This window comes from Phoxinus phoxinus, assembly GCF_949152265.1.
Source record: "Phoxinus phoxinus genome assembly, chromosome: 8".
NCBI lineage: Eukaryota > Metazoa > Chordata > Actinopteri > Cypriniformes > Leuciscidae > Phoxinus > Phoxinus phoxinus.
Window position 1 is genome coordinate 23,442,963 of NC_136883.1, and position 26,068 is coordinate 23,469,030.

The 26,068-nt window shown below is 37.8% G+C and overlaps 1 protein-coding gene across 3 annotated transcripts in view; it reads right to left on the reverse strand.

Annotated features, from left to right (window-relative positions):
* shank3a (SH3 and multiple ankyrin repeat domains 3a) overlaps nt 1–26,068 on the reverse strand; it is a 363,988-nt gene that overhangs the window by 36,751 nt on the left and 301,169 nt on the right. For all 3 annotated transcript variants that reach the window (XM_079620538.1, XM_079620540.1, XM_079620539.1), the window contains one exon: nt 5,506–5,619. In XM_079620538.1, the coding sequence (XP_079476664.1) occupies nt 5,506–5,619 (114 nt within the window). The remainder of the gene's footprint in view (nt 1–5,505; nt 5,620–26,068) is intronic.

The window sequence follows — 26,068 nt, forward strand, 5'->3', positions numbered from 1 at the left end:
TAAGATCATTACAAAACAATCCTAGACAGACTTACAATCAAACATTGTTCAACAGCATCATTTTATATCATATCTACAACATATATATGCGACTATTATGCTTAGATCACACAATTCAGATAACGTAATTCATGTGAGAGGAGGAGAAATAGTCATACCCCGAGCGAAAGACAAGGTCTAATGGTCAGAAATCCTCCAAAGGGCTGGACAAACGTTTGAGTTAAAAAACGGGTAATGGGTAAAGACTGAAGAGTTTCATTCAAGCCATCTAACTACTAGTCTCATCTAACTACTAGTTTCTTTTCTGTTCCATTTAGAGTCTTGTTTTCTAAGCTAAGTTTTTGCTGCAAAGCCGCAGTCCATGACTCTATGTTGATGAAAGTTTATAGGTCCTGATCACTTAAAAACGTAATAGCACACCTTAGGTGTCAACATTTGAAGTATCATTCAAGTTTGTAGCCCAAACGAGACAGGATGTTAAAGGGGTCCTGAATTGAGAAATTTTTCTTGAGCTTTTGATATATAAGAGGCCATCATACTATAAGAATATTCTGTATGTTTCAGAGCTGAAAACTTCCTTGTTAGTCCAAAAACAGCTTTGATTGTAACCAAACCCAGCGAACGACTCGTAGTGGAATGTGCCTATCTTGGTGAAAGACCGACTCTGCAGAAGAGGATCAACGCCTACTTCATCATTGCAACTTTAGCCCCGCCCACTGGCATGTTGGATCACTGGACTAAATACAACATTACCTTCCAAAGGATCCTAATGCTAGAAAGGTGTTTATTTATTTTCAACAATGTGAATGTCTAAGTTGGGCATAATTTATTTGTATTCTGTACATTTCACAGTGGATTCTTTGGCAAGTCGCAATTTCGGTGCAGGCTTTGAAAACAGACTAGACAGTATTGCCACAACATGTAACTAACTGTGTTAATTGTAATGACCAGTGATTTCTGATATGTAATGATTTATGTAGCTACAATCAGATGTTCTTTGTCTAATAATAATAATAATAATAATTTCTGAGTACTCAGAGCGCTTTACATATGGAAGTGGGGAATCTCCTCAACCTCCTCATCACAATTATAAAACAATGCAGTTCATGACCACTTTAAATGCTACTTATACTATACGTGAAGTTATGAATTTCAAATAACTAACGATGATCAATATTGGGCTAATAGTGAGGGGATGTTTGCCTTAGAAAACACCACTTCTAATTCTGGGAATGGCGCAAAAGTTACCATGACAAATATTTGAACTCAGCTAATATGTGAAAAATACAAAAAAGAGAATGTCGTTTATGTAAGGGAGAGAAAGAGAGACAGACAGAGGGATCTTGTGAGTCAACAACATCAAAAAAGAGAAAGAAGAAATAAAATGAGGGAGTTTCTGCATCCAAACCCATAAATGAGACTAAAAATAGCAACAAAACTATTTGGGTGATTCAGAAGGATGAGTCATCGACTGAGGCAGGGGTGGGGAGAGGGAGAGAGGGGGAGAGAGAGAGAGAGAGAGAGAGAGAGAGGGAGGGAGGAGGAGGAGGAGGGGGGGGGGGGTATGCTGGTCTGTGTGGGTCTGTAGGTATTTACTGATTCCAGACATGCCCCCCAGATCCCGCTGCACACTGCAGCACCACTGATGGAAATTCCAGTGTGTTGGTGAGTGTGTATAAATGCAATCTACACTAGCTGAACAGCATACTAAGTAGGGTGCGGGCATTCCGGACCATATCAGAACCGTAGGACAGGAATAACTTCTGGTGTAGAGCTGTGCACTGTCTAAGCAGAGTTAGACGTCTTTCAAAAAAGAATATGTTCCTAATAAGTTTAATAAATATTAAAACAAGTGTTCATTTGAAACAAAATATTCTATTCAGTTCTAATGTATTTAGTTTTACACATATTAAATAAAGATTTATTTGAAATAATTGTTTAAATTAATGCCTAGTGAAATAAAGACTGAATTAATATACACCTAAAGATTATTTTGTATTCTAATGTACTGTATTAAATAAAGGTTAAAACAAATTCAAATCTGCATTTCATAAATATTCTATTCTTTTTTATAGTTAAAGATCAAGATCAAAATGCCATGATGAGCAAATGTATTATTTGACATTATACTACACTACTAACTAATATGATTGCCTTCTTACCTACAACACAACAAATCTAAGTACAGAGGTCAACTACAGAGAATGAGGGATGAAAAGAAGAAAGAAAGAGAGGGGGAGAGAGCTCAAGAGAATGAGATTGATGTCACTCGAGTCACGACACAGCAGTGAGCTCAGAGAGAAATCTGAATGAACATTAGTTCAGGCTCCAGAATCTGACATGCATGACTGAAATCGCTTCAGTAATCGATGTTAAATCACACACACACACACACACACACACACACACACACACACACACACACACACACACACACACACACACACACACACACACACACACACACACACACACGGTTTGTTTGGGTAAGTTAATTGTACACAGGGTTGTCTTCATCGCTTCAGTGAGGCGAAACATATTGCCTCTACTGTCAAAGAGCTTTCATCTGTTATTGCTGGATAAACGCTAACACAAAAGACACACACACACACACACACGCTCATTTTCCCTCTTCCGGGTCTTGATAGAGATGGACAGATGACAGGTCTGTCTTCACACATTGTTTAATTGACCGATAGCATGTGACGAGTGTCTGGACAGTGACACAGCAACACACACTCTCTCTCCCTCTCATATGCAGCATTATGTAATCTTATTAAAGACCGCCTAGTGTTACCAGCTTTAGAGCGTAGATACTAGAGATTAGAGTGTGGTGATGTGGACACACACACACACACACATTTCACAGTGCATCTGTCATACAGCAAAGCGCTGCAGTTCTGGACTAGTCTACAGGTGTTTTCTTGACATGCTGGAGCTGTCCACTGAAAGCAGGGAGCTGTCCGCCACAGCTGGTGCTGAAACCAGAATAAAGGCTCCTACATTTACACTTAACCCAACTTTTATCAATGTGACTTACATTGCATCCAAGGTGCACATTTACATTTAATCAATTCTTGCTTTCTCTAGGAATCGAACACATTGCCCCTGACTATTTGCTAGTGCCATGCTTTACTCCTACTCAAGGTGCATTGGTACACCTGCAGAAAGCTAGCTGTTAGCATGCTAATTTCAATGCTAATTTTTTTTACGATGCGTCATTTTTACTCAGGGACACTCAGTTGGCTAAAAATTTTACAAAATAAAACCAAATTGGCATTCAGACAAGCCAACTATAATGAGATTGTTCTCAAGGTAAGGGTATTTTTTTAAATGTCACATTTTTATTGAGGCTAAAATTTATAAAATTTGTTAGCCCAATGGTTTGTTATTTTGTATTTACATTACCATTTACATTTCTGCCATTTCATTTTGTTGGTAATTGTTTTACTGACCTGTGCTCTGAAATACACTATGTCCGCATATAGGCTACTTGAAAGTTATGTGCACACAGACGCCAATTAAAGGAAAGAAGAAGGCAAAAACAAACAGTGCTAAACACGTAATAAATTGGAAAATGCAATGGTAGCACTGTGTTTGCAAATGTGTGTGTGAGTGTGTGTGTGTGTGTATGTGTGTGTGTGAATACACATGCGATCTGAAGCAAAAAGGAGAGAAACTGTTAATTTTACTCTAATGGGAAGAATGAGACCAATTACAAATTAAGTGTGGTCTCGAGGGATCTTACTGGTTGCAACATTATGTTCTCAGGAGAGTCAACGTTCTTTTATAATGAAACTAAAGGAAATGAGAGGAGAGAAACTATTAGCGTTAAGACTCACATACACAAAGAAATTCAACTACTTAACAAAGCCTTTTGCATATTCACTACTGTTTGGGGCTGGTAAATTTGAAAACTAGCAAGTTTTTGTGTTCATATCTCTCTTGGCAATGCCAAGAGAATTTGAATTACTGAAATAAATGAACTTTTGCACGATATTCAAATTTTTCGAGTTTCACCTGTATTGTGTCACCAGCAAACATAACATTGACACTTAAAGCCGCAATTGAATTGCGATCATCATATCCTGTACATCAACCCTTAGCATGCAACAACAAGCTTCTAAACTCAGCACAAATATTACAGCCAGCAACATTTTACAAATCCGTTTAAAGATGGCTGAAGTGATTTCCACTTTTCTTTTCCACATCTGGCAGGCTGGCAAGCTAACATTCACCAAAACAACAGGTCTGTGGTTATATATCTGTGGATTTTAAATGTAATCCTAAGCACACTCACTTTCAGCATATCAGAACAGAAACCAACTCATGGTAAAAATAAAGGATTCATATTCCAGCTGATGGGAAAACACCCTGGTGCATCTACAGGGGCTTTCCGGTGGTTTCCTGGCATCATTACATCTTTCATTTCTAGAAAGCCCTCAAAGGATGAAGGCAATACATCACTCTGAGCTCCCCTTTAACCTGTTTCTGTATGTGTGCGTGTTTGAATTATTGGAAACGTGCCATGCTTGTCTTCGGAAAAGGTGAGGGAATTTTTCATCTCTCTTTCTCGCACTCTCACAATGCATTTAAATGTGATGTTTAGTACAGACACCGGCCTGCCTGCCTGATCTCAATGCAGAGCCCTAAAAATGACAAACATCTCCAAATCCAGCATTTACGAGAGAGAGAGAGAGAGAGAGAGAGAGAGAGAGAGAGAGAGAGAGAGAGAGAGAGAGAGAGAGAGAGAGAGAGAGAGAGAGAGGTGTATGTGTGTGGATCTCAACACATTTGATTATGATTTCTCATCTACAGACATACTGTAGTGTTGAAAATCATTTACGTGAGACAACAGCTGAGGGCATTTAGACATTCTAGAGTTGTATTGTGTGTAAAGCCGGACAATGTAAAAAAATATCTTAATACTTTTTTTCCTTTTGAAAATATTTCAGAAAATTCATAAATAGAAAAAATATATAGCTTGAATGCAACGGCCTGTAAGCCATTTTTAATAAAAGCGTCTGCCGAATATCTGCAGAAAGCATCTGTACAAATTTGAAAAGGGTGATTGAGCCATAATTGACATTTAGCCAAGTAGATTCAACATTTTTGGCTACAACTACAATAGATGCAGTAAACTACAGTAGTCAACATTTGAAGTGGATCAAAACCTTTCATCAAAGTTATACATGAATTTTGAACAATACCCGTTCTTTTCTTAGGACAACTTTGATGAACTTTTTTGATCCACTTCAAATGTTGACAACTGTACTATAAAAATATTGTACAAATTTCAATTTCAAAACAATGGCACATACTGTAGGGAACATTATTGAGTGTGAATAATATTTTAAACTGATTCGATGAAATGGACAGTTCAAAGAAATGATTCACAGAAATGAATCAAACAAGTAGTGTCAGTTAATTTAATATATAATAAATACTTAATATATTGTCCAGCCCTAGTTGTATGAAAATGTGTATTTGTTCATCACTTCTTACCAAGTCGAGGGTCAAACTGTCTCATCTGTACCTCCTCCACGCAGTCCGCAGGAAACCAACCAGTTCTTCCTTTTACAGTGCCCTCCCAGAAACCACCTTCTCCTATACTTAACACTGAGAGAGAGAGAGAGAGAGAGAGAGAGAGAGAGACAAAGAGAGATAATTAATTGCCATCTCATGAACACAATCAATTGATTGTAGGTTAGACATAGATCCCCAAAGAAGTTAGCTAACATCCTGGATCATACAGTAATAACCAAACAATATAAAAAGTTTTTTTGTTGTTGGATGGGGTGTGTGTGTGTGTGTGTGTGTGAGGGGGGGGGATGTGTGTGTGTGTGGGGGGGATCTAATTGATCATTCATTGATTGAAATTTAAAATAAATTATATTTAAAGCAAACACTTTTTTTTTATTCTGAAAATGCAAAAAAGTTTACATTTATGGTAAAGTTATAATTAAGTGGCATTATATAAAATCAATAGAAGTCAATGGTACGCGTACACCGCGCAATTCAGATGCGCGGTGTGCGCGCGTATGAATGTGAACTCAGCACGCATTCAAAGATCGTTTTCCTTTTCGGAAATGAGCTTGAAGAGGGAGAGCAGATAGATGAAATAATGTGACGTGAGTTGAATGACCAGAGGAAACTGAGTAAGAGCAGAACATTGTGTTCAACAGGAAACTGAGTCATCCTGTGAGTTTGTACACAAGCTGAAGTAACACAATGCATTACATGTGATGACCACACCAGACACACTAAAAACGTATATACAAACACATGCATCAAGTCCTTCAGCATTGTAGTTGCTAGGATACTGCAGTTTAAAAGTATTGGTTGTATGAAGGTGTGTTTATCAAAAGAGCAAGGTGTGCAAAAAGTGCAGTTGGGCAATTTTGTGGTACTCCATGAATTCCATAAATCAATAAGTAACAATTTTTGTGTGTGCTGTGTATTATACACACAGAGGGTTTCATTCTTGCTGAAGAAGGTCTTTAACTGGAGATGGCATATACGTGAAACCTATATAAGTGAAACACATAGATCCTCAATATGAAAACGCCTATTTCTATATGTAAAAATGGTGGATAGCAACAGTTGCCAAGGAATGATTGGCCAGTGGCATTTTCAAGGTGAAATTTGTATTGAAAAGTCAATTGATCTGTATAAACCATCAATTGACAGAGCACTCCTCACACACACTTTTCTCCAAGACTCAAAACCTAATCTTCTAAATACAACCAATTATACTGCATTTTTAATCAGGAGATTCTAAATTCTGTAAGTGGTTTTTGGTGTTGATCAAGCCGGAAGCACATTCATTAGAATATTATCACCTCAGTGCTACTGACTGAGGTCACACACAACACACACACACACACACACACACACACACACACACACACACACACACACACACACACACACACACACACACACACACACACACACACACACACACACACACACACACACACACACACACACACACACACACACACACACACACACACACACACGCCTCTGCTGCATATGCCACAATTAAACACTTGTGTAAATGGGGCTCGTCATGTAATACATTCTGGAGAAGAGATGCACATCTCATCAGTGATGCTTCTCATTTGAATGTTTTCAATATCTGAGTCCAGAGAAATCCTAGTGTAATGACTGTTTGTGGACTATATGTATTGCGTAGAGGGGATATTTAATGGAAAACAGGATTTTATGGATATTAGATGGAAAAATTGGTCATACTGCATGAAAAGAGGACATTTGAAAATATGAGGGCTCACAGGAAATATGTCTGAATGTGGGTGGAAGCCATTTAAGTAACACAGAACAGTAAGGAAGAAGCCAGATCCCTCAAATAAGAAGATATGCACATGAAATGTAAAGTTGAATTAAAAACCATTATAATATCAGAAGTACATTAACATTTGACTACGTACATTTACATATTAATAAATATTTAATGCTCTGGGGACGGATTGGGCAGTACCGCCCAAAATTGCATACTTTTAAAAATGTGCAATTATCTTAAAAACTATTAATGATAGAGAGGTGCGGCTTTTTTGCCGTCTTCCTCAGATTCCGCTGAAAACAGTTGTATCCAGTTTGTATATATACACACTTCCTTTTTGCGTAATACCACTGCGTAAAAAGGCCAATGAAATTGATGTTGTTTGGTAGATTCCACGTGCAACGACAATGAAAAAATTGCTGCTGGGAGGAATATTTCTCTTACCCAATCAGAGGAAGGTTACCATGACGTATTGTAGCTAATCAGAGGACTCTGTAGCCTTGCAAGGGATTGTACCATAGTAAGGGACAGCTACAGTATGTACAAACAGCGTCGAGTGGAGAAGGAGATTTGTTCAAAAATTGTTCAAAAACTGTTCACTATTGTTGTGCGAGGTGTGATTTTCAGTAATAAATGACAAAAATCGAATTTTCGGTTTTGAAATTCTCTAGTTTATTGTAGATTTTTCACTCATACTTTTGCCCAAGACCCAGGGTTGAACAATAAGATTTTTTTCCCTAAAAATTATATATACAGTGAGGAGAACAAGTATTTGAACAAGTATGTTTCCACCTCCATGCTTCACGGTTGGGATGGTGTTCTTGGGGTTGTACTCATCCTTCTTCCTCCAAACACAGCGAGTGGAGTTAAGACCAAAAAGCTCTATTTTTGTCTCATCAGACCACATGACCTTCTCCCATTCCTCCTCTGGATCTTCCAGATGGTCATTGGCAAACTTTAGACGGGCCTGGACATGCGCTGGCTTGCAGGGGGACCTTGCGTGCGCTGCAGGATTTTAATCCATGACGGCGTAGTGTGTTACTAATGGTCTTCTTTGAGTGTTGTTCCAGCTCTCTTTAGGTCATTGACCAGGTCCTGCCGTGTAGTTCTGGGCTGATCCCTCACCTTCCTCATGATCATTGATGCCCCACAAGGTGAGATCTTGCATGGTGCCCCAGACCGAGGGAGATTGACCGTCATCTTGAATTTCCTCCATTTTCTAATAATTGCGCCAACAGTTGTTGCCTTCTCACCAAACTGCTTGCCTATTGTCCTGTAGCCCAACCCAGCCTTGTGCAGGTCTACAATTTTATCCCTGATGTCCTTACACAGCTCTCTGGTCTTGGCCATTGTGAAGAGGTTTGAGTCTGTTTGATTGAGTGTGTGGACAGGTGTCTTTTATACAGGTAACGGGTTCAAACAGGTGCAGTTAATACAGGTAATGAGTGGAGAACAGGAGGGCTTCTTAAAGAAAAACAGGTCTGTGAGAGCCGGAATTCTTACTGGTTGGTAGGTGATCAAATACTTATGTCATGCAATAAAATGCAAATTAATTATTTTAAAATCATACAATGTGATTTTCTGGATTTTTGTTTTAGATTCCGTCTCTCACAGTTGAAGAATACTCCCTATGATAAAAATTGCAGACCTCTACATGCTTTGTAAGTAGGAAAACCTGCAAAATCGGCAGTATGTCAAATACTTGTTCACCCCACTGTATAATATATATATATAAATAAAAAATAGCAGGAATTACAAATTATATTATATATATTAGGTCTGTGACCTATATTTCTAAACACAATTTCACACGATGCATGCATTTGTAATTTCTAACCCAGCCTTTCATTTAAGTTTAGTTACATTTTAAGTCCGAGCGGGAAGACAGAAATTGTCACATAAAACTAAACTTTCGTTTTTGCTGGGAAAAACTAATGTTACAAAAAAGAAATACCACAAATATTCTTATATATATAAAAATGGATGAAATATATTTAAGCATAAGTGACATCTGAGCAATCCCTCTGACACATCCTGAAGGATCAACTCATCCTCTTTAAACCACAATGACTACAAAGACAGCATGTCCGTACAGCCTTTTTTTTAAGCGCGCGTGTCTTACATAACGAATCACTCAACGGACTCTCACAAGTGTGTTTACAAGGTATCAGGAGTGGGCTCGCCGGACCTCTCTAACCCTGCCGCATGCCCGGACATGCTTGGCATATTGGAAACAGGCCTTCAAACATACTGGCAAATGGCATCATGGGAGAAACACTCGCCAAGCTCTCAGTGTCAGTCCCTGACCATCAACCGGCAGCCGACTGAGGCAAACTGCCACGGCGAGCTCTTGACAGAAGGACCATTGTTGCCGAGGAGAAGGTCCTGAAGTGTGTGTGTATATGCGTTTAAGCATACAGGAGTGTGTGTTGCATCTCAGATGCTGATATACTATCACAACGATCCATTCTTATCAGCTTCAAAGCTCCTTTGACTCTTAAAAAGGATGAAAGGAGAATGGGTAATTCACCCGGCATGAAACTTTTCAACTGCGCACAATAAGAGCTCAACAAATACAGACACAGTGTAATGAGCTTCATTCTTTAATTACTGTTCAATATAAATCAGATGCGTATGAATATAGCTGGATATTGTGAAGAAGGACTGAGCAGGCTCAGGCTCAGGCTAATGTTCATTCATTCATAGTTCATTGACAGGTAGATGACACAACTGGGCCAAATCACACACTGACACGAGAGACAAACACTCAAAAAGAGATGTTAAAAAAGACTGGATTACATAGTGAGAAGAAAAAGATCGATAAAGACACAAAGAGAGTTTTAAAGCTTCGTCTAAGTGCCATGAAATTGCCATGTTTTTTATTTGGACAACTTTTTTAAATAACACTACCATTCAATAGTTCGGATCCAGTATGATTTTTTAAAAGAAATGAATGCTTTTATTCAACAAGAAAGCATTAATTGTATCAAAAGCGACAGTAAATACATTTATAATGTCACAAAAGATTTCTACAAATGCTGTACTTTTGAAAAAAGTATAACTGTTTCCACAAAAACATTGGATGTTGTGTGTGTGTGTGTGTGTATGCGCATTCATGAGTATCAGTAAGAAGTGGATCTCAAGCCCTCTTCTACACCACCAGTGAAATGATCACAGTTGCCTGCTCCTGCATCAAGTGTGTGTGTGTGTGTGTGTGTGTGTCAGTCTGCGAGAGCATGTGTGCGTGTTCCGATCTGTTAACCATCTTATTAACTTGATATGTAATAAACTTTAATCTGAGCAAAAGAACCGCCGGTTGACTTGAGATGCACGTCAATCACATGCTAATCAACTGGGTTCAATTCTGCGCTCTCTTTCGCTCTATAAATAGAATGATAGCCGCAGCTCTAAATTTCCAGGCCACTTAACTGCGATAAGCCTGAGAGAGAGACAGGGTGTATCAAATCTAATCATTTGTCTCTAATGAATCCCACTGCTCAATAACTTTCATTAAAGCAACCAAACGCTAAATGGCAAATGCTAAATTGCAAAAAACTACCAGCTCCAGGACGGTTTCCACGAATACGTCTACTCCAATATCTGGTTTGTTTAAGATGTTAAATAGCTTGAAGGGTATAAGCAAGGTCACATTAAGCATTTGGTCACACTAATTACATTACAGTGTCCATGTTAGGGTATGATGTCATAACTGAGTACTATAATAAATACAATGTACTTGAGTAATTATGTTGTTTAACATGATTCGATTATGTATACTTATTGCTATTGTAATTATATTAATGTGATGTATGTGCAAAGTGATGTAGAGTGTTGTTAGTGCACTAGGGGTGTCACGATTCTCCAAATCCTCGATTCGATTACATTTTCGATTCTAAGGTCACAGTTCGATTCGATTCTCGGTTTTTACTTTTTTTTTTTTTAAAGCACAGGTTGCTATGCCATTTTTAGACCAAACTTTTATGCATAATATCTGACCTTTGTTCGCAATGTACCACACTACATTGTCAAATTTAAAACATTTATTAAGAACATAATGTAACAATACTTATATCTTCAGTCAATTGGAAACTTAAGTAAAATAACCTGCAATCTAGTTTCTCTTTTGTAACTGCAGTCTTCTTCACAGAAGATGACATTCAAGTTCACAACAAAACAAACAAACAAACAGTTTAACAGATAAATCTATGCGTCGCGCAGAGCCACGTCTTTAAAATTCTAACACTTTATTCTCTGAGTGTACACACACAAACAACACACACACACACACACACACACACACACACCGGCGGCGCCATTCGCCGTCTGTCCGCGGCGCCAGCAACGGCTCAGGACCTTGTTCAAAATTAATCCTGCCGCGCCAGAGAGCGCCATTCACATAGTTTTATATTACATTTATTATAAATGAATACATTTTATATAAATTTATTTGTCTCAAATCGTCGTTATGACTTTGCTGCAATATACATGTTTTACATTCATTTACAGAAATCAGCTGGTTGAATGAAAATGGCTGATGTTATCGGATTTTCAGGATACATTCAGTTAACGGACGCTCTCTTAGATAAAGTGCAGACTAAGCAACGTTGTACAGTAGCCTCATAACATAGACATGATCCCATGATTCCATAATGTCCTTAAACATAATATTGCAGGCCACATGAAAGTGCGCGTCCGGTGTACGATACCTCGAGTTGTCATAGACGCGCCGCCCGCGGCGCTTCTCGACCGGTGTGTGCGATACCTCGAGTTGTCAAAGACGCGGCGCTTCTCGACCGGTGTGTGCGTGACTCGCAGCATTTCAACCAGATTTCAACCTATGATTTCAACACGCATTTTTTTCTGCTTGACAAGCCGACCGAACGTGACATGGGGGCGTGGCAGCATCGACGATTCCATTTTTTAATTCGATGATCGAGATTGTGACTTAATTTCGATCGATTCCGATTTAAAATCGAAATCGTGACACCCTTATAGTGCACCAATCAAATCTTACGCCTGGATTAAAGGGTACAGCATTTTTGTTCCTGTCTGACAAGACTCCACCTAATTGGCTAGAATTAACACTAAAAGAAGCAAAGAAAATGCCAAACCCAGACAAGCTGACAGAGTGCAAACAAGGACGGTAAAAACAAGAAATGTTCTTATGAATTAATGTAATTACAGGCCTGGAGGAAAAGAGGTGGGCTGGAATGTTTCTACGCTTTTCATTCATGGGATTACTAACAAGAGGCTGCCTGTGGTAAATGTGCAAAGTGCAAATGTAGAGTTAAAAGTCTATAGTCACTCAAAGTCACGTGAATGTGATATTTAAGTGACATAAATAAATAAACAAACGGTAATTTGATTTAATAAAAAATAAGATTAAATTATGATGATCAAACGATTTTAATAAAATATATATATAGCTGCAAGCAGCAATTAATGGGGCCAAGCACAAAAAAGGCATGATGAGTTATAAAAGCATGGCTGGGAGCATCGGACCAACTACAACAATGAATAATTAAAGACATTTTTGTATAATTTTGTTCTGAAGTTGTATGATTTTAGTCCAGTTAAAGATCTACTTTTAATCATAGATTCATTCACTTGTGATTTAATTGCTTATGGCAAAATGAGGTGGTGTGGTCAGTGTGAGGTGACAAAGTTTGGTGTCAATATGCCAAAGCTATGCAGAGATACAGTCTCAGAATCAGTTTGGCATCATGCCATCAAATTCATCAATGCATTAAATGAGAACGGTGTGGTCTATCAAAAAGCTTTTAATAACTTTATTCCGGCATGACCCGAAGATGATCTGATTTGAATTTCCGCTCAATATTCCGCTCTATCTCGCTGCTCAGTTGCACACGGCCCATGTGAATGCTCCACTCATGTACCGCTCATGCTCATTGGAAAGCAACGTCCACTCAAATAACGCGCCGACGCGCGGTAAAATACCGCATTTTATGACATTATTCAAAATGGCCGATGCCCAAAATGCCTGATAAGCAAAAATTGGATATCATTCGACTCTTTATGCTGCACTGAATCAAAAGATTCAGTTTTATACATTTTGGCAAAAAGTTGATCAGTTAAGTAATAAGTAAAAATAGCTATTTTTATATCTCCTGACCAGTAGGTGGCAATGTGCCGAAACGCAGCAAATAGCCCCAGGTCATGCTTGTGATGACACATACCAAGATTCTTCTCAATACGCTTAAGCACATCCATTTTAACGTGCTCTTCATCAAATTTGTTTGGATGTTATTTAAAGCTACACTGTGTAATTTTTTAAGTTGATTTTTTTTAGCAAAAAACACTTTGTTCTTTCAAAATTATATGTGCTCATTAATGTATAATTACTTCTACTAACTAATCAAGTATTCTCGTAAGCGTATAATCTGCTATTTATAATACATACGGGTGAGCTACTCGAATGGCGGAAGCCATGTTGCGCTTTCATCTTGAAAATACATTAGCCAAAGAGGGACACACCTGGAAATTCAAGCTTCGCCTTTCGCGAGGGGGAGATTACTCGCGGCTGCCGGCAGATTTGAAACAACACGACCACCGTAGGAGTTAAAACAGCCTCGGAATGGGAGGGGCTAGAAAGTAATATTCAGTTGGTAGTCATATACAATTTCGCCGCTCGATGGGAGTTATTCCTACACAGTGTAGCTTTAAGAACAGTTTAGTTTATCAAAATATTTTATAAACTTTTTGCCCTCATGGTCTGAAGATGATGTGAGCCAATTTTGGTGAAAATCAGACCAACTGTCTAGGACGAGTTAGAAAAAGTAGGTTCGAAAAAAATTTCATGATGGAAAATAATGTTATTGGCATAGGGATGAAGGTTTAATTTTGCAATGTTGTAAACTAGTAACTGACCAATATTAGATGACGTTTTAGTCCAAAATGAATGAATATGACAATATTGACAATTTAAATCGCATAGAAGTCCCCTGCACGATACGGAAATTGCGATAGTATTTTCTTCCCCAGTGTGACGAATATCTGAGTGAAACGGCTTCTTGAATGAGAAAATATGTAGGGCGGGACTTGATTCTGTCCATCGGGAATTGATTTGATCGTTGTTGTTTGCTATTGGTCGATCTCATGTGAGTGACAGGTTGTCCCGCCCTTGCGCCAGTAAACACGTCATCAGAGAAGAGATGTCACTAGCAGGAGGTTAAGTTATTTTGATTAAAGATTAAGGGCACATGAATTAAAAAAATAATAATGATGTGCACAGATATATCAATTATAATAAATACAGTATGTATTGTCAATTTTGATTTCATGGTGATTTTAAAAATAAAAACTGGCTAAAACAAAAAACAGAGGAAAAATGAATGCTGGGTAAATGTGAATGGAGACGAGATCAGTATGAATGTGAAGTGAGATCTGTGTGAATGCAAAATTTTCCATGTAAAATTAAAAAGTCGAATAGCTGGCATCACGCAGTCCCTCAAGTCCCATTACCGGTGCGTGTTTGTGTTGGAGAGTGCTTTGACCTGCGCTTCTGCATTTATCAAAAAGCCATTTCCAAACGGAAACACTTAAAGAAAGCAATAAGCTGAAAACATGACTCTATAAAAGCCTCTGTGATGCTCTGAGTCACTGAAATATCAGATGACTTGTGCTCACTTCAGTCACGTCAGAATCATCAAAGGAGTCTTTTATAGACATGCTTTTGTCTTCATAAACTTCATCTTTATCTGTGTGAAGTTATCTGAGAGATAACTTAAATACAGTTAAAATGTTCTCAATCTTACACGGACACAAAACGGGTTGCTATTTGGCACAGTTAGTGTGATAACATCTGATCAGCAGACAGGCAGTCAGAATTTGCTGGGAGAGCCACCGAATGATCAGAGATATTGGATATTCAGTACAAGGCTTTTCGGCTGAATGTCCGTCAGGTTAATGAAAGGAAAATGCATGAAGTGTTCTATTGCAACACACACTCGCCTTAGACAGATACTTACTGATGGCCTCTCTTCCAATTTAATTTAAGAGTGCTTTATAGGTATATTACTAAAGAATAAAAATAGTTTAGCTCAACAGAACCTATTTGAACTTTGTTTTAAAGATTTTTTTTTTGAAGATGCTAAATCAACTGAATTCTATATTAAATAAATAATTCACTAAAAATTCTAACATTATATTCACTCATGTCATTCCAAACCTGTAAACTTATTTTATGCTTTTTGAAAATATAGGATTTTTATTTTATTTTTTGTCCATAAAATGACAATGATTGGGGTCCAAGTTAATATATATATATATTTTTTAAAATTTCCACAGTAAAAAAACATGTCATACAGGTTTGGAAAAACATGAGGGTGAGTAAATGAGGATTTTCCTTCAGTTCACAATGTGGTTCTCTTGTGGTTTAATGCTTTTAAAAAATAATTGATACAATTAAAGGTACACCATGTAAATATTTTGTTCACAGTTAAACAATTCATTCACATCATCAATCCTTCATCCAAATTGTGTTTTTATCTTACCCTGGATTCCCTATGGTAAGCCTATTATGTTTTTAAGCCTTTATATTTTAGACCAGACAGGATTGTTTTTCGCTGGAAATTACGTACATGCGTGACTTGCCGTGTCTCTTCATATCTGTAAAATAGAGAAAAGTTGCTCCTGCTACTTTGACGCCTGTTTGGTGTGGGCCTGGCATAGGTTAGTTGTCACAACGGGGAATCACCCATTCTAAAATGAACAGAGGAGAGTCTGCTGGCAAAAAAAAAGAAAACGACAGACCTCGTGATAAAACTAGAATCAACACTAGCTTGGCTTTCGGAGATGGCGAGAACTGAGGGATTTGAAATGTTATTAAAGTTTTTTCACTCAACAAGTGAAACAGATTAAATGCCATATGTAGCTCTCTAATAAAGTTTACTGTAAAGCATTATCTATTGGGAAGAGTCATATTCATCCACACAGTCAAAGCACAACCAAAACAATGCTCTTCCGCTAAAATGTGCAAGAGGAGCAAAAGTTACAGAGTGTACCTTTTTAAAAAATTGCCAAACTGTTATTGTCAGTTGGATACAACATAACACATGGTGTCTTACTGACACATTGGGACATTTTTTGGAAACAAAGAATAACCAAGTGATTAAATTGGCTCAGAGACAAAAGAATAATTACGATAGACAGACAGAGAGTTAGAGAGACAGACAGAAATAGGGCTGTTGAGCTCTGAATACTATCTCAGACCACATCTTTTTTTTTTTACAAATGCAAAGCTGCACGGAGTCTCTATGCTGTTCTTGCATCTCAATAGTGTTCTTGGCCATATCTTTTCCATAGGTGAGAATCTTTACAGTGATTATTACATCTAGCGTTGCATGCTACTGAGAATATGTTTGCGAGTGATTGATTGCTCATAATTTTTGCGTTTCTCCACCAACCCTGAGGACAGACAGTCTAAACACACTTCCTCACATATTCAGCCCGTTGTTTGATCATTAACACTAGAATATCTGTTTTCCAGATTGTGATAATTAAAGACTATTGGCCTCATTTGGCTGTGAATGCAGTGGTGGGCATTTTCCAGCACTGCCTGAGGACACTTTGTTTAGGGAAAGTTTCCTGCTGATTTAATGGTTTGCCAGAGATAATTGGATTTGCTCTGTCAATATTGGAACTGATAAGTTGTAATTTTTTTCTTCCCCTTTTCAAATGTAGATAGCAGTACATAGCACTGCAAACCACAGGGTTATTGATCGTCACGTCTGTACAGCACATATGAACTGTGATCTAGCAGATCTGCAGCCTCTGGCAGTGAGAGTACTGGTGTATGTAATAATCTTATTTGCATACAATCATAATTAAAACATAACAGGAAGTGGGCCGGATGGAAAGTGTGTGTGTTGTGTAGTTTCAGTGGTGGGCAGAAGAATGCTGACTGGTGTTATGTGTGCGGTGCATTACAAGAAGCTCAGTGCCTTATTCAATAACCACAACAGCCCGTCTCACATACACCACTGCTGGGCTCTTATGATATTAATCTGCAGATTCACAATCCCACATGCCATACACGGCCTGATGATAACTCTCTGTGATGTCAGAGCCCTGTCTCAGAGGGAATTATGGGAAATGCAGTTCAGGGAAATTAGAAAAGAGCAGAATAGAAAGAAGAAATTCAACTCATTGAGAAGAGACTAGATGAGAGAAAAACGAGGGAGGAGATGAGAAAAGATGACAACAGAATAGAGATAAAACAGATATGAGAAGAGACAAGATAGGACTTTTTTTTTTTGAAAAGACACAATGAAAAGAGAAGACGAGATGAAAAGAAACAAGATAAGAAGAGATGAGCCATTATGAGATAAGATAAGAAAAGACAAACAAAGGGAGTTCTGAGAAATAAAACAAGAGATAACAACAGAAAATGAGAGAAAGCAACAAAAGAGACAATGATATGAGGCATGAGACGAGAAGATTCAAGAAATGAGGGGGAAAGCAATAAGAAGAATAAAAAGAAAGATAAATAAAATAAAATGATGAGGAACAATATAAGAAGAGAACGAAATAAGAGAAAAAGGAACATAAAATAAAAGTAATAAATTATTAGGAGATGAAAAGAGATGAGAAGAGAAGATGCGGTGGAAAAGAGGAGACAAAAGGGATGATAAAAAAGGTGAAGGGAGAAGTAACAATGAAAAAAGCCAAAGAGTCTCTATGATTGTTTAAAAAGAAGAAAGGAAGGAGTTTAAGCAGAAGGCTGAGAAGTGAGTGTCACTGAGAACAGCGGAGATGAAAGAGAGTCATGAGTCATGACTCCACAGAGGAGAAGTGCAGTGGTGCAGTTCTGTGCTCATTGATATGCCGAACCCTCAATGACGAGAGAGAGAGAGAGAGAGGGAGAGAGAGAGAGAGAGAGAGAGAGAGAGAATGATAACATTTCTCAATGATAGCATTAACAGTCTAAAGGCACTAGGACTAAAATAGTGATTTGGATGGCCAGGAATCCCTATTCTTTTCATTTCTTTCCTTCTGTCTTTCCCTCTATTTTTACAGCGTTCACCTTTTCCCTCCATCTCTCTCGGAGCCCCGGGGGTGAAGCCTGAAATAGCCTGGCTTGGAAGTTTTATGACTCCAACCTCAGAGACTCACTGCATGCCCAAACTTCAAGTCACCACCTTAATCTCTCCTCCACGCATCCACACACACAACTCAACAAAGGGAATGATAGGAGGTGTAAGCAGAGGTGTGAACGACAGCTGCTGGGCTATTGGGAGCCATTAGCCGCTTTTCCACTGTCTGGCCAGTACGCGCCAAGGCTAACAACGTGCCGTGCGAGGCCAATAGCCTCGAACCTCGAGCAGTGAGGCCAAAATCAAGCTGTGTTTCCCCTGTCGAGCCAGAAGACCCGCAGCGCTGCCCTAAAACCCCTCCATAGAACAACATCACACAACTAGCGGACTGAAAACTAGCTAGATCGCAAAAATGACATGGCATTTGGTCTTTACTTAAAGACTTAAGACTCCATCAGGTTAATGATTTACAATCAAATATATTACAGTGACAGTATTTTATTATTAGTGTCAGGAGTGCACATCGATCATGCTGAATCAAAAAGAGAACACTTGCTTGTTCAGTCATGCCTTCTTCCATTTATTTGTGATCATAGGAATGCACGAAACAACTCCATTAAAGCTATTAAGTCCAAAGGCTTCGAAATATTGATAAAATATCATGTTTACATCCCATTTCTTTAGAAAGAATGAGCATTTGTATGAATTTTCTATGGAACTACACGTTCTGATGAGGCTTGAGCGATCTTTCCCGTCTCAGTATACCGTTATCCTTTCAGCCATAACAACTGAGGGAAATACTCAACATTTCATCATGAAACCCATTTTACTTCTGTAATTTGATTGGATCACAACAGCTCATGGAGCCTGAGTGACGTCAGCAGAAAAGGAAAGTTGTTTTCTTGGGAATTACAATACAATTTCCTGTTGATTTTACAGTTGTCCAATCACAGCCAAAAACTAGAAAAATGTAAGGTTTTGATGTTATTGAACATTGATTATGCTCACCATTTATTTAATCAAAATACAGAAAAAAAAAACATTTAAATGTAAATATATGCATTTTAAAATAAATAGCTAGCCTATTTTTTATTTAAATATATTTTAAACTGTAAATTACAGATGCCGGTAATCGAAAGATGCAGATTTTGTATTTCAATGTTGAAAACAGGAAACCATGATAACCCTGAAGTCTTTGTTGTGACTTTTGATCAATTTAAAGGTTGTATCAGCGATTTCAGGCCCAAACATGAATGATCACATTCATCTAATCATTCCTAACGATCCGCTAGCTGCCCGCCCCATGAGCAGGTCTCTGTAGGCAGCCTAGGCTCTGAGATCTGCACACAAAAACAATTGGTTTCACCAACCACTCAAAACCAAAATAAATAGTGTTCCAACCAATCACCGACAGGGGGTGGGTGTTGTGAGGTTTTGCGCTCGTGCACGGCTGCACGCGAAGTCGGAGCAGAAGAAGAAACCAGCGTCTGTCAATGAACAAGAGAAATTAAACATGGCTGAGTCAATCCCCAAGAGGAGGAGGAGGATTAGGGCGAGGGAATACCATCGTGTTTATTCCAAGAATAGAACAGTAAACTTAAAGAACTGAATTGTTTTGAATCGGACGCCGAGGTTGCACTGTTTCTTCTGGACAGGTGAGTAGCTGCTACTAGTGCTGATGCACGAAACGGGAGGGAGGGGCGAGCTAACTTGGTTTGTTTGGGATCTCGCTTCAAACACAAACAGAAGTGACGTCACCCACAATCGCTGATACAACTTTAATGGATCTTACAGTGTTGTATTTATCTGGCAATAAAATAATAAGGATATCGCTTAGGGAGACATAAACTTGTAAATATGTACTAATGCACATACATTCACACCAAACACCACATTAATTCATATAATTGAATCAAACAATGTTAAACTGCACTATTTAACTAAACATTTATTTTGGTACAAACAAAAAAAATCGCATAGAGGGTTCAGGGTCTCAGTTGCAATGCTTTATGCACATTGTAATGAGACATAAAATCAGCGATGTAACATCTATACTTTTAGTTCTGATGATGAATGGTCTTAAAGCTGGCCATGCTCTTCACATATGGAGGAATGTATGTGTGTGTTTGCTTAGAATTAAATTCTCTGATAAGAGCTAATGATTGCCTCTTCAGTTTCACAGTCAACCTCCATTATGTGGAAGGAGAAAGCACACGTACGCACACATACATGCTAATAAGACCTAAGGTCTTTATTCCTGCATCAAAGAAACCCTGTGTGTCCACTCGATCTCTGTGTGTGATGAACATACAGCTTAAAAAATAAACACACACACCATGTCATTACTATTGTACACCAATACACCGCTTTAAATTTTGAGTTTAAATGATCTGAAGAAAGTGCTAGTTGCCATGCAAAACTAGCTATGATGATCTGAGTGGTTTCATACGTATAGTTAGAGGTTTAAAAACCTCTTAAAGCCCATTGTAAAAAAAAAGCAATAGACTTTTGTCACGGTAGATGCCATTTTATGCATTCGGTCGAGTCCGCTCAAAGGTTGTACTGTCTTTTCCATCCTAGAATTCTCTGTGCATTTGAAATCGAAATGATTCACAAAAGGTACAGTATACAACCCGCTAAACACTGAACTTCTATCCCTCATCTTGTTTTTAGTTAAATATGTATCAATAAAAGCAAGCACCACTATACGGTCTCTGTCTACTGTATCTAGTTCAGAAAAAAAATACAATCTACGTCAGCCTAACTGCATGAAGAAATCGCGAATAAACCTTTTTAAAGATGGTTTGGAGAAACTGACTGTGTCCACATCAGGGAAGAGGTTATGCTAAGAATTACGAGTCTCCTTGCAGTGTCTCTAAGCACTCTGATTTTTCCACAGCCTGCGTCACCACCAGATTCACTCCAGAGCAATTATGTTTAGATGCTGGCAGACGAAGATTGTGAGAAAACGGAAAGAGAGGGAGAAGGTGAGAGAGAAGATTGTGAGAAAAACGAGAGAGACACAACCCTTAAAAAGCAAACACATGAGCTGCATTTCAAAGCAATGGATTTGTTGGAGCCTGAGGGATGCCGCATTACACGTGGAACGAGAGAGGGGAAAAAGCACGTAAGAAAGAGCGGAGAGCAGCTGGGAAAGTTCTTTTGTGAAGCAGTCTCTAATGGACATGCAGCGAGAAAGCTGTTCTGAGGGCAGTTCTACTGTTCAAGATGAAGCTTGAAGCCCATGAGCCTTAGAAAAAAATCAACCCAGGACAACAACATGTCCCAAAGTCACCCTTAAAACACTTTTACAATTGTACCTCTTTAATGTACTGCTTCCATTGTTCTCATTTTGAAGAATGTAAAAGGTTCAAGTGCTGAAGGCACATTGCCGCTGGGTGGTCATGATTATTAATGCTACCCATGATCATGTCCTGCAGACAATTATGAAGTCAGAGCGCAGTGCTGGAGTGTTATGAGGTTACAAAAAGGGTTCGCATTCCTTCTGACCAATGGATTTCCATGACAGTCCCAGTTGTTTGTGATTACTGGGTAAGTTTTTGTTAAAAAGATACTTTTACACTTAAAGACACTGTACTCACAAAGTTCTAGCCAATGGAATAGTAAGTTGACTAGAGAAATTATATTCACTAGAAATTATATTTCATAATTTCATTTATACATTTTTATTTTTATAATAATAATAATTATTATATAAAGTAATTATATGAAAATAAATATATTGTAAAAAATATTATTTTATTATTTTATTTTACAACAAGAGGACCTGTTTGAATGGAAGTCAAAGATTCCTCAGTGTGCTGATGTTTTTGTGTGGACTCAGTTTATCACATTGATTGCCTTTTACAGTTAAAAAATTACTATAAAAGAAAACATCATAAAGTCTGAAGCAACTGACTGTACCTGATCTCGTCAGAAACAATCAGGCTGGCAAACCCACTGTAAAAGATGAACACGGCACTGTGATTATTTAATAGATCTGTTTAACATCTCAATTTGTGATAAGAAAATAGTAGATGAAACATATTTAGCACAGTGATTATTACCTTCAGCTAATTTATTTAATTTAAAACCAGCCTTGATTATGGTTTATTTGAAATGGTTTGATTGAAATAAATAATATGCAAATAATTGCTTCTATATACAATGATTTAATCACAAATCTTTTGATTGCTAGATTCATTTATGTTTAATTTACAATCACTAGTCCCACTGCTTTAATTAGAAGTTTAAAGCATTCAGGCTGTTCTCTATGATGATCAATACCATTTATAACAATGTTTTACCAATAATCTGTTTACTTTTCAATCATATCACATGCCGATGTTTATGACATATCAAACTCTGTGAAAATCTTCTGGAAAAGACTGTTTCTGCCTGCTGCAAACGGCATTCTGTACGTTCTCATCCATAAGTTTACAGGTGACTCTTGACCTTTTAAATATGTAAATATGCACTAAAGTATTTAGGATATTTGGCCAAAAATACAGTAAAAACTGTAATATTGTGAACTATTTATAATACAAGATAATAAAAAAATAAAAAAATATGTGTTCTTTTAAAAAAAAAATCATCAAAAATGTTTTTATTTATTTATTACTGACCACACACTTTTTAACAAAAGTGTATATTTTAATATAACATTTTTGGGTAAGACATTACAAAGGTCAAGACATTTGCCTTGATCTTTTGACATCTCTGAGGTCAACATAAGAGGTCTCTGTACCAATAAAACATCCTGCTTTCATTGCTTAAAAAGACCTCAATACAAACAAAGCATAATAAGCTCCAATATTGCAGGATCTGTAAATTATTTCATAATGCTTTGTCTGGGAATGACGGTTTTATTAGGATAATGTTTTCAAAACACTTAATCGCATACAATAGGGAGGGGGCGTTGATACTGTTTCCAATGACGTTAGCCAAACATAAAAGTGTCCGTTTAGTGACAAATTTTAAAGGAGCCGCCCCTTAAAGATGGATAATTTCAGACAGTTTTTCTGCATATATATATATATATATATATATTTTTTTTTTTGTATGTGCATTAAACCTGATAAACATTAAAGTGGACCTCAAGGAACACATTAAACAATTAAAATCCATGTCATGTCCTATTTAAATAGTCTTCATTAGGTTACACAGCATCGATTTGAATGTGTCAGACATGCAGGTCCGTGTTCTGTTTCTTCAGTATGTTGTATAGGTTTCCTATAATACACAAAGCTGATGCAGTGTTTATTTGGCTCATATAAAAGCTGCCCTTCATCCGGTCTGCAGGTACGCTACATGCCCAGAGAGCTGCCCTCTCCCCCACCAGCGTGCTAATGAACTAACACAGCCAGGAACAAACAAACCCCCCTTTTGTTTTTCTCTCTTCCGCCCTCCCTTTACTAGTTTCTCCATATTGGGTCGATCTTGTTGTGTGTAATTCGTCCTCTCACTAATCTTGGGCAGCTTTCTTCATTGATGAGTCAGCCAGAGCTCTGTTCCACAGTGAGGTCTATCAAAGCATTTCTGCATTGGGTTCAGTCCACGCTTTGTTCTAATCACAGTAGGACCCGTCACCTGTGCGCGAGTCCACTCTTTTCCAATCTAAGCCATATGGACACACTCCGGGAATTCTTAGCATACTATTCTCAGCCTCTGATTCAACCACACACGCACTGCTCTGTGTTTACAATCTACAACTCCGTGAGAATCCGACCTTGTTGGTCACCTGAACTATGAATCACGGCATCTTTTACTTATATGCCAAAACTGTCATGATGGCCGCAGTTGGACAAGCATATGTAAATATACAGACATGTAACAGCATGTTTCACTTAAACCTAATTGCCATCTCAGAAAGGTTCGGAAGGGGAGCGGACAGCATGTGCACCGGCAGACGGAGCGACAGGCTTTCTTCGCCGAGTTAATGACAGAAAACACGTGGAGGGGATTTAGGCGATCTGCTTTTTGTTTCCAGGCTTTAGAGCAAATAGCAGTGTGTCGGAAGCAGGACAGTTTTCCGAACAGCTCTGGGTTGGCTGGAAAAGAGAGCGGCATGCTGCGCAGGGCAGTATTAGATCCTTGTGAACATGTTTAGGACAATCTGCTCATGTCTGCAATCATCGGATGTCCAAATGAAGAAAAAGCTCCTGTGTCTCACTTCTAACTGCTCACTGTAGCACAATATTCATATCTGGTCACAGAAACACTGTAAAACTATAATTAATAAACGTGTGTAAATCCCATTGGTGATCAGTACATTGTCAAATCACGTCTAAAAAAGCAATAAGCAATGCCAGCCCATGAATTACATGATTTTAGTGCTTTTTGAAACTATAGCTTGCCAAGCTACAAGCTAAAATAATAATACCTAATAAAAACAATAATTGTTTCAACTGCCCTAAAATGCTAAGTTTAGTCAACTTGAAATGTGAAATCGTACTAAGTGACAACTTGAATATCTGAGTTGACTAAACTTAAAATTAAGTTGAAACAAAACATTTTTTTTTTCAGTGAAAATGTATTGATGTTAACAAATGAAATCTAACTGTCAAGGTTCTTAAAGCAGTTAAAGCTGAAGAGATCAATCTCTCTGTCATTTTTGCAATTACATTTGGAGATGTTAAGCAAAAATTACACGTTTCAGCTTTAAACTTTACTATTACGCTATTATTTTGGAAAGGTATTTAGCAACACTACCAGTTATTAACAAAAATATATATATAATTTTTCAAATATATTACTATTTGATGATTTCATTATTAATCTAATCATACCTAGTAGTACACATTTTTTTGTTTTCTCTTTTAATGAACATTTATGATTTCAATTAGGGTGACAGCATTACACTTGAACAAAAAATATGCTAAATACAACAGCAAACACCCTATATATAATACAAAAACCTATCGTAGATACAAAAACCAAAAGTAGATTAAATTGACCAATATGAAACTGTATCCAAGTTAGAATACCATCTCAATGTAAATCTACATCATTCACCATAATTATTAGAGCACAATCGGTCCATCTGGCTCAACAACTATCACTGGATGAACACTTCCCTTCCCCCAACAATATACTTCGGAGAACACCAATCTTATTTAAAGCACCAATATTTAAAACAATTAGACCCAGAACACCATAAGTGACCATTAACCCAGCCTTATTTCTCCTGCTTCACTCTCTTACCTTTCTCATTCTCTCTCAAAGCAGCAGATCAAAGTTAGAGAAGATTAAAAGCACAGTTAAAGCATTTCTCTCTGACAGCAGGCCGACAGGTACAATAGTCGCATGGAAATGCTCTCAGTCCATCACCCCTCCCACTGTATTCTCCTGTCCTGCACTAGTGATTTTAACACTGTGTGACTGCTTAATGAATTTAATCAGAGAGAAAGATTGCGAAGTTCAACTTTGATGAGCGATGCGATGTAAAAACCACTTCTTCGCTGGGAGAATTATGTGTGAAACCGCCACTGATGAGTTTTTTTCAAGACTGTTGTTGCATTATCAAGTATTAGCTGTGGGTGTTAAATTGGATCCTATGCTTTCCCACTTTAAAACAATAATTCACTCCCAATAAAATCATTATATATTCACCCTTGTGTTTTTCCAGACCCGCATGCTGTTACATTTTCCATCAAACACACAATTTGTTTTTTTTAAAGATTAGATTAAACATTTAGATTAACTTTAA